The sequence below is a fragment of the Salmo salar genome, chromosome 11 (assembly GCF_965601325.2).
Source record: "Salmo salar chromosome 11, fSalSal1, whole genome shotgun sequence".
Classification (NCBI taxonomy): domain Eukaryota; kingdom Metazoa; phylum Chordata; class Actinopteri; order Salmoniformes; family Salmonidae; genus Salmo; species Salmo salar.
Genome location: NC_138301.1, coordinates 51,090,487 through 51,100,000, shown reverse-complemented (window position 1 = coordinate 51,100,000; position 9,514 = coordinate 51,090,487). Strand labels below are relative to the sequence as shown.

Here is a 9,514-nt window from a genome sequence, read left to right as displayed (position 1 = left end):
GGGTCTCTAATATGTCTAATTCAGGGAGAGAGGATATGGGGAGAGTGTGGAAGAAAGATGGTTTGTAAAGTGTTAATAAGTAGATTTTACACCTTTAGAATTAATGTTTTAACTCGTTAATTGAAATTAACCAATTAGTTATAACTGTTTATTAATGATTCAGAATCTATCTACAAACAAAATTACTAACGGTATAAAAACTACTTCTAAACTCTTTCCAACCCCTTTATAAAGTATTCAAAATGCAAAAAAAAGAGTGTGCGCTGCTTTGGAATCACGTATGAAGACAAAGAGAGGTGCTCATGGGAGAACGGGAATAACAAACAAACCAAATTGCAGCTGTGTAAAAGCATCATACTTCAAAAACAAACTGAAGTACTCTCTCTCGTGGAAAAGTTAAAAAGCCTTTATTTTAGCGGCTATTCCATATTCAAAAATAAAAACGAACCAACGTGCTGGGCTCACAGGCCTTCTTCATGTCGCAGTAACTTTAATGTAAAGTATTACAAAGTAAAAACAGTAACAGTAATCAACAACATGACCATAAATCTCACCATCAGGGCAGTAGCATCCGTCTAGACACTGCAGCTTGTTGTCGATACACATTCTGTCCACGTTACAGGACACAGGGCAGCAGGTGATGCACTCCTTATACTGCAGACCTGGAGGACACGGCATCGCTGAGGAACACAGGAAGTGACACCTTGAGACAGGATGTAACATCACAAGACAGGAAGTGACATCGCGGGACATGAAGTGACATCACGAGACAGGAAGTAACATTAAAAATGTTTGACATTAAATTTGTCTTGGGGTTTGTTTCGTGTAATTACTTACCATGTGTACCTTGAAGGAATAATATATATATTTTTTTTTTTGGGGGGGGGGGGCAACAAGCCAACTGAAACAACACATATTTATTTACACTAAAACTAACTACAGTGGATCCTGCATGCGGGTATGGGTAAATAACGGTATGAAGAGTACCTACCACACTGTGGAATGTGAGTCCTCCAGTCCTTCAGTGGGTGGTCGGCGTGGGCACAGGCCCGGGCATACTCCGTGAACACCTGGCATACCACATCACCGTTGGGACCCGACCTTCATTCAGGGCAAGATAAAACAGAATACAACTCTTTCACTGAAGAGAAGCCAAAGACAGGTAGGCAGGAAGAAGGGATGTTCCCTGATGTTTAGAAGCATCCATATCGCTGTTTTCATCACGTACAAAATTGATTATAGAAATGTTCCTAGTTGGAGAATTTGTAGACTAGTCATTACTAACAGACAGGTCGTTGTAGACTAGTTATTACTAACAGACAGAGGTCGTTGTAGACTAGTTATTACTAACAGACAGGTCGTTGTAGACTAGTTATTACTAACAGACAGAGGTCGTTGTAGACTAGTTATTACTAACAGAGAGGTCGTTGTAGACTAGTTATTACTAAAGACAGGTCGTTGTAGGCTAGTTATTACTAACAGAGAGGTCGTTGTAGACTAGTTATTACTAAAGACAGGTCGTTGTAGGCTAGTTATTACTAACAGACAGGTCGTTGTAGACTAGTTATTACTAACAGACAGAGGTCGTTGTAGACTAGTTATTACTAACAGACAGGTCGTTGTAGACTAGTTATTACTAGTAGACTAGTTATTACTAACAGACAGGTCGTTGTAGACTAGTTATTACTAACAGACAGGTCGTTGGAGACTAGTTTTTACTTACAGACAGAGGTCGTTGGAGCAGCTAGCCATGTAAGACAGAGGACTGACAAACTCATGACAGCCTGCAAAAGGTTCCTCCAGAAGCATTGCACACACCTCCTCCACTTTCTGTCACGGTGAAAACAAAGTAAGCACAAGGTCCAAGTTTACCTCACACAAACCCAGAACAGGAAATGAATCACACAAACCCAGAACAGGATAATAATCACACAAACCCAGAACAGGAAATGAATCACACAAACCCAGAACAGGATAATAAAGAACACACACAGAGTTAGAGTAGCTATTTTGAGGAGAATTAAATCTAAAAAGTGTGAAAGATTCAAAAATGTCCTTTTGAAATGATTGTGGTCCCTCAGGTAGAGACTGAGAACCACTGGTCCAAGCAGAGACTTGGCAGTTAGCAGCACCATAGATGTCTCCTAAACTCAATCACCACCTGTATGTGAGGGTTAAGGTCAGGGTTATTCCCCACCTGTATGTGAGGGTAAAGGTCAGGGTTATTCCCCACCTGTATGTGAGGGTAAAGGTCAGGGTTATTCACCACCTGTATGTGAGGGTTAAGGTCAGGGTTATTCACCACCTGTATGTGAGGGTTAAGGTCAGGGTTATTCACCACCTGTATGTGAGGGTTAAGGTCAGGGTTATTCACCACCTGTATGTGAGGGTTAAGGTCAGGGTTATTCCCCACCTGTATGTGAGGGTTAAGGTCAGGGTTATTCACCACCTGTATGTGAGAGTTAAGGTCAGGGTTATTCACCACCTGTATGTGAGGGTAAAGGTCAGGGTCAGGGTTATTCACCACCTACCTGTATGTGAGGATTAAGGTCAGGGTTATTCACCACCTACCTCTATGTGAGGGTTAAGGTCAGGGTTATTCACCACCTACCTGTATGTGAGGGTTAAGGTCAGGGTTATTCACCACCTACCTCTATGTGAGGGTTAAGGTCAGGGTTATTCACCACCTGTATGTGAGGGTTAAGGTCAGGGTTATTCACCACCTGTATGTGAGGGTAAAGGTCAGGGTTATTCACCACCTGTATGTGAGGGTAAAGGTCAGGGTTATTCACCACCTGTATGTGAGGGTTAAGGTCAGGGTTATTCACCACCTGTATGTGAGGGTAAAGGTCAGGGTTATTCACCACCTGTATGTGAGGGTAAAGGTCAGGGTCAGGGTTATTCACCACCTGTATGTGAGGGTTAAGGTCAGGGTTATTCCCCACCTGTATGTGAGGGTTAAGGTCAGGGTTATTCACCACCTGTATGTGAGAGTAAAGGTCAGGGTTATTCCCCACCTGTATGTGAGGGTTAAGGTCAGGGTTATTCACCACCTGTATGTGAGGGTAAAGGTCAGGGTTATTCACCACCTGTATGTGAGGGTTAAGGTCAGGGTTATTCACCACCTGTATGTGAGGGTTAAGGTCAGGGTTATTCCCCACCCGTATGTGAGGGTTAAGGTCAGGGTTATTCACCACCTGTATGTGAGGGTTAAGGTCAGGGTTATTCCCCACCTGTATGTGAGGGTTAAGGTCAGGGTTATTCACCACCTGTATGTGAGAGTTAAGGTCAGGGTTATTCACCACCTGTATGTGAGGGTAAAGGTCAGGGTTATTCACCACCTGTATGTGAGGGTAAAGGTCAGGGTTATTCACCACCTGTATGTGAGGGTTAAGGTCAGGGTTATTCACCACCTGTATGTGAGGGTAAAGGTCAGGGTTATTCACCACCTGTATGTGAGGGTAAAGGTCAGGGTTATTCACCACCTGTATGTGAGGGTAAAGGTCAGGGTTATTCACCACCTGTATGTGAGGGTTAAGGTCAGCGTTATTCACCACCTGTATGTGAGGGTTAAGGTCAGGGTTATTCACCACCTACCTCTATGTGAGGGTTAAGGTCAGGGTTATTCACCACCTGTATGTGAGGGTTAAGGTCAGGGTTATTCCCCACCTGTATGTGAGGGTTAAGGTCAGGATTATTCACCACCTGTATGTGAGGGTTAAGGTCAGGGTTTTTCACCACCTGTATGTGAGGGTTAAGGTCAGGGTTATTCCCCACCTGTATGTGAGGGTTAAGGTCAGGGTTATTCCCCACCTGTATGTGAGGGTTAAGGTCAGGGTCATTCACCACCTGTATGTGAGGGTTAAGGTCAGGGTTACTCACCAGTAGTATGTGTGGGTCAGGGTTACTCACCAGTAGTATGTGTGGGGTAGGGTTACTCACCAGTAGTATGTGTGGGTCAGGGTTACTCACCAGTAGTATGTGTGGGTCAGGGTTACTCACCAGTAGTATGTGTGGGTCAGGGTTACTCACCAGTAGTATGTGTGTCAGGGTTACTCACCAGTAGTATGTGTGGGTCAGGGTTACTCACCAGTAGTATGTGGGTCAGGGTTACTCACCAGTAGTATGTGTGGGTCAGGGTTACTCACCAGTAGTATGTGTGGGGTAGGGTTACTCACCAGTAGTATGTGTGTGTCAGGGTTACTCACCAGTAGTATGTGGGTCAGGGTTACTCACCAGTAGTATGTGTGGGGTAGGGTTACTCACCAGTAGTATGTGTGGGTCAGGGTTACTCACCAGTAGTATGTGTGGGTCAGGGTTACTCACCAGTAGTACGTGGGTCAGGGTTACTCACCAGTAGTATGTGTGGATTAGGGTTACTCACCAGTAGTATGTGTGGGTTAGGGTTACTCACCAGTAGTATGTGTGGGTCAGGGTTACTCACCAGTAGTATGTGGGTCAGGGTTACTCACCAGTAGTATGTGGGTCAGGGTTACTCACCAGTAGTATGTGTGGGTCAGGGTTACTCACCAGTAGTATGTGTGGGTCAGGGTTACTCACCAGTAGTATGTGTGTCAGGGTTACTCACCAGTAGTATGTGTGGGTCAGGGTTACTCACCAGTAGTATGTGTGGGTCAGGGTTACTCACCAGTAGTATGTGTGGGTCAGGGTTACTCACCAGTAGTATGTGTGGGTAGGGTTACTCACCAGTAGTATGTGTGGGTCAGGGTTACTCACCAGTAGTATGTGTGGGTCAGGGTTACTCACCAGTAGTATGTGTGGGGTAGGGTTACTCACCAGTAGTATGTGTGGGGTAGGGTTACTCACCAGTAGTATGTGTGGAGTAGGGTTACTCACCAGTAGTATGTGTGGGTCAGGGTTACTCACCAGTAGTATGTGTGGGTCAGGGTTACTCACCAGTAGTATGTGTGGGGTAGGGTTACTCACCAGTAGTATGTGTGGGGTAGGGTTACTCACCAGTAGTATGTGTGGGTCAGGGTTACTCACCAGTAGTATGTGTGGGTCAGGGTTACTCACCAGTAGTATGTGTGGGTCAGGGTTACTCACCAGTAGTATGTGTGTCAGGGTTACTCACCAGTAGTATGTGTGGGTCAGGGTTACTCACCAGTAGTATGTGGGTCAGGGTTACTCACCAGTAGTATGTGTGGGTCAGGGTTACTCACCAGTAGTATGTGGGTCAGGGTTACTCACCAGTAGTATGTGTGGGGTAGGGTTACTCACCAGTAGTATGTGTGTGTCAGGGTTACTCACCAGTAGTATGTGGGTCAGGGTTACTCACCAGTAGTATGTGTGGGGTAGGGTTACTCACCAGTAGTATGTGTGGGTCAGGGTTACTCACCAGTAGTATGTGTGGGTCAGGGTTACTCACCAGTAGTACGTGGGTCAGGGTTACTCACCAGTAGTATGTGTGGATTAGGGTTACTCACCAGTAGTATGTGTGGGTTAGGGTTACTCACCAGTAGTATGTGTGGGTCAGGGTTACTCACCAGTAGTATGTGGGTCAGGGTTACTCACCAGTAGTATGTGGGTCAGGGTTACTCACCAGTAGTATGTGTGGGTCAGGGTTACTCACCAGTAGTATGTGTGGGTCAGGGTTACTCACCAGTAGTATGTGTGTCAGGGTTACTCACCAGTAGTATGTGTGGGTCAGGGTTACTCACCAGTAGTATGTGTGGGTCAGGGTTACTCACCAGTAGTATGTGTGGGTCAGGGTTACTCACCAGTAGTATGTGTGGGTTAGGGTTACTCACCAGTAGTATGTGTGGGTCAGGGTTACTCACCAGTAGTATGTGTGGGTCAGGGTTACTCACCAGTAGTATGTGTGGGGTAGGGTTACTCACCAGTAGTATGTGTGGGGTAGGGTTACTCACCAGTAGTATGTGTGGGGTAGGGTTACTCACCAGTAGTATGTGTGGGTCAGGGTTACTCACCAGTAGTATGTGTGGGTCAGGGTTACTCACCAGTAGTATGTGTGGGGTAGGGTTACTCACCAGTAGTATGTGTGGGGTAGGGTTACTCACCAGTAGTATGTGTGGGGTAGGGTTACTCACCAGTAGTATGTGTGGGTCAGGGTTACTCACCAGTAGTATGTGTGGGTCAGGGTTACTCACCAGTAGTATGTGTGTCAGGGTTACTCACCAGTAGTATGTGTGGGTCAGGGTTACTCACCAGTAGTATGTGTGGGTCACATGAGGCGCAGGGCGAGGGGAACATGGAGGGCACCATGGGACACCTGACCTGGTGAGGCTCCTCCTCCACCCAGCTGTTCCCAAACATGGACAGGTCCTCCGTCACCACATCTGTATGGGAAGACAGGAGGAGCACCGCAGAACGTTACCACCATTACAGTACAGTGCTTCAGTCCTCTCTGGCAAGGTTTTGTTCCAGCCCTACTTCTAACACACCTGATTGTAGCCATAAGGTGTTCTTCAGGACCTTGATCAACTGAATCAGGTGTGTTACAGCAGAGATGGAGCAAAAGCTTGCACTGCACCCCTATGAGCTTTCCAAAGGGAGGGGCCACCATTACTGGAACTGACCTGTGACTGTCCTCCCTTTTTCTGTTCTTACCGTAGCTGGTCTTCAGTCCCTCCTCTACTGTTCTCTCTGTCTCTGTTCTTACCGTAGCTGGTCTTCAGTCCCTCCTCTACTGTTCTCTCTGTCTCTGTTCTTACCGTAGCTGGTCTTCAGGTCGTCCTGTACGTCAGCGTTGAAGTTGCCACACAGACCGCAGGTCCTGCCCACCCACTCTGGGCTCAGCTTGATGTAGACAGAGCCACTGTGTCCGTCCCAGGCCAGGGTGAAGCCATGTTGCTGGGTCACCAAGACATAGCGGGAGATCCTCTCCAGCTCCACGTCATGGATGTGGTGAGGCAGCTGAACACTGCATGGGGGGAGAAGGAGAGAAGGAGGAGAGGAGGATGGGAGGAGGAGAGGAGGACGGGAGGAGGAGAGGAGGAGGCGAGAAGGATGGGAGGAGGAGAGGAGGACGGGAGGCGGAGGAGAGGATGACAGGACGAGGAGAGGAGAGGAGGAGGACGGGAGCAGGAGAGAAGGTGGAGAGAAGGATGGGAGGAGGAGAGAAGGATGGGAGGAGGAGAGGAGGACGGGAGGCAGAGGAGAGGAGGGCGGGACGAGGAGAGGAGGAGAGGAGGATGGGAGAAGGAGAGAAGGAGGGGAGGATGACGGGGGGAGGAGAGGAGGACGAAAGGAGGAGAGAAGGAGGGGAGGAGGAGAGGAGGAGGAGGAGAGGAGGAGAGAAGGAGGAGAGGTGGATGGGAGGAGGAGAGAAGGACGGGAGGAGGAGAGAAGGAGGAGAGGAGGACGGGAGGAAGAGGAGAGGAGGACGGGAGGAGGAGGAGAGGAGGACAGGAGCAGGAGAGAAGGTGGAGAGACGGATGGGAGGAGATGAGAAGGATGGGAGGGGAAGAGGAGGACGGGAGGCAGAGGAGAGGAGGGCGGGACGAGGAGAGGAGGAGAGGAGGATGGGAGAAGGAGAGAAGGAGGGGAGGATGACGGGGGGAGGAGAGGAGGACGAAAGGAGGAGAGAAGGAGGGGAGGAGGAGAGGAGGAGGAGGAGAGGAGGAGAGAAGGAGGAGAGGAGGATGGGAGGAGGAGAGAAGGACGGGAGGAGGAGAGAAGGAGGAGAGGAGGACGGGAGGAGGAGGAGAGGAGGACAGACGGAGGAGGAGAGGAGAGGAGGACGGGAGGAGGAGAGGAGAGGAGGACGGGAGGAGGAGAGAAGGAGGAGAGGAGGACGGGAGGAGAGGAGAGGAGGACGGGAGGAGGAGAGAAGGAGGAGAGGAGGACGGGAGGAGGAGAGGAGAGGAGGACGGGAGAAGGAGGAGAGGAGGACGGGAGGAGGAGAGAAGGAGGAGAGGAGGACGGGAGGAGGAGGAGAGGAGGACAGGAGGAGGAGGAGAGGAGAGGAGGATGGGAGGAGGAGAGGAGAGGAGGACGGGAGGAGGAGAGAAGGAGGAGAGGAGGACGGGAGGAGGAGAGGAGGATGGAGGAGAGGAGAGGAGGACGGGAAGAGGAGAGAAGGAGGAGAGGAGGACGGGAGGAGGAGAGGAGAGGAGGACGGGAGGAGGAGGAGAGGAGGACGGGAGGAGGAGAGAAGGAGGAGAGGAGGACGGGAGGAGGAGGAGGAGAGGAGGAGGAGAGAAGGACGGGAGGAGGAGAGAAGGAGGAGAGGAGGACGGGAGGAGGAGGAGGAGGAGGAGGAGAGGAGGAGGAGAGGAGAGGTCAGATAAGTCAACCAGGTTCTCTAAGTGTCTACAGTCGTGGCCAAAAGTTTTGAGAATGACACAAATATTAATTTTCACAGTCTGCTGCCTCAGTGTCTTTAGATATTTTTGTCAGATGTTACTATGGAATACTGAAGTATAATTACAAGCATTTCATAAGTGTCAAAGGCTTTTATTGACAATTACATGAAGTTGATGCAAAGAGTCAATATTTGCAGTGTTGACCCTTCTTTTTCAAGACCTCTGCAATCCTCCCTGGCATGCTGTCAATTAACTTCTGGGCCACATCTTGACTGATGGCAGCCCATTCTTGCACAATCAATGCTTGGAGTTTGTCAGAATATGTGGGTTTTTGTTTGTCCACCTGCCTCTTGAGGATTGACCACAAGTTCTCAATAGGATGAAGATCTGGGGAGTTTCCTGGCCATGGACCCAAAATATAATTGTTTTGTTCCCAGAGCCACTTAGTTATCACTTTTGCCTTATGGCAAGGTGATCCATCATGCTGGAAAAGATATTGTTCATCACCAAACTGTTCCTGGATGGTTGGGAGAAGTTGCTCTCGGAGGATATGTTGGTACCATTCTTTATTCATGGCTGTGTTCTTAGGCAAAATTGTGAGTGAGCCCACTCCCTTGGCTGAGAAGCAACCCCACACATGAATGGTCTCAGGATGCTTTACTGTTGGCATGACACAGGACTGATGGTAGCGCTCACCTTGTCTTCTCCAGACAGGCTTTTTTCCAGAAGCCCCAAACAATCGGAAAAAGGATTCATCAGAGAAAATTACTTTACCCCAGTCCTCAGCAGTCCAATCCCTGTACCTTTTGCAGAATATTTTTATTTTTTACCTTTATTTAACTAGGCAAGTCAGTTAAGAACAAATTCTTATTTTCAATGATGGCCTAGGAACAGTGGGTTAACTGCCTTGTTCAGGGGCAGAACGATAGATTTTTACCTTGTCAGCTCGGGGATTCAATCTTGCAACCTTTCGGTTACAAGTCCAACACTCTAACCACTAGGCTACCTGCCGCCCAGTCTGTCCCTGATGTTTTTCCTGGAGAGAAGTGGCTTCTTTGCTGCCCTTCTTGACACCGGGCCATCCTCCAAAAGTCTTCGCCTCACTGTGCATGCAGATGCACTCACACCTGCCTGCTGCCATTCCTGAGCAAGCTCTGTACTGGTGGTGCCCCGATCCCGCAGCTGAATCAACTTTAGGAGACAGTCCTGGTGCTTGCTGGACTTTC

General features: G+C 48.7%; 1 protein-coding gene across 1 annotated transcript in view; it reads right to left on the bottom strand.

Moving 5' to 3' along the window:
- The window catches only part of otog (otogelin), a 111,938-nt gene that overhangs the window by 93,307 nt on the left and 9,117 nt on the right, over nucleotides 1-9,514 (bottom strand). The window contains exons 6-10 of the mRNA XM_082957550.1: nucleotides 6,696-6,904; nucleotides 6,190-6,320; nucleotides 1,724-1,830; nucleotides 992-1,101; nucleotides 555-680 (exon numbers count right to left, since the gene is read on the bottom strand). Coding sequence (XP_082813676.1) covers nucleotides 555-680; nucleotides 992-1,101; nucleotides 1,724-1,830; nucleotides 6,190-6,320; nucleotides 6,696-6,904 — 683 coding nt within the window. The remainder of the gene's footprint in view (nucleotides 1-554; nucleotides 681-991; nucleotides 1,102-1,723; nucleotides 1,831-6,189; nucleotides 6,321-6,695; nucleotides 6,905-9,514) is intronic.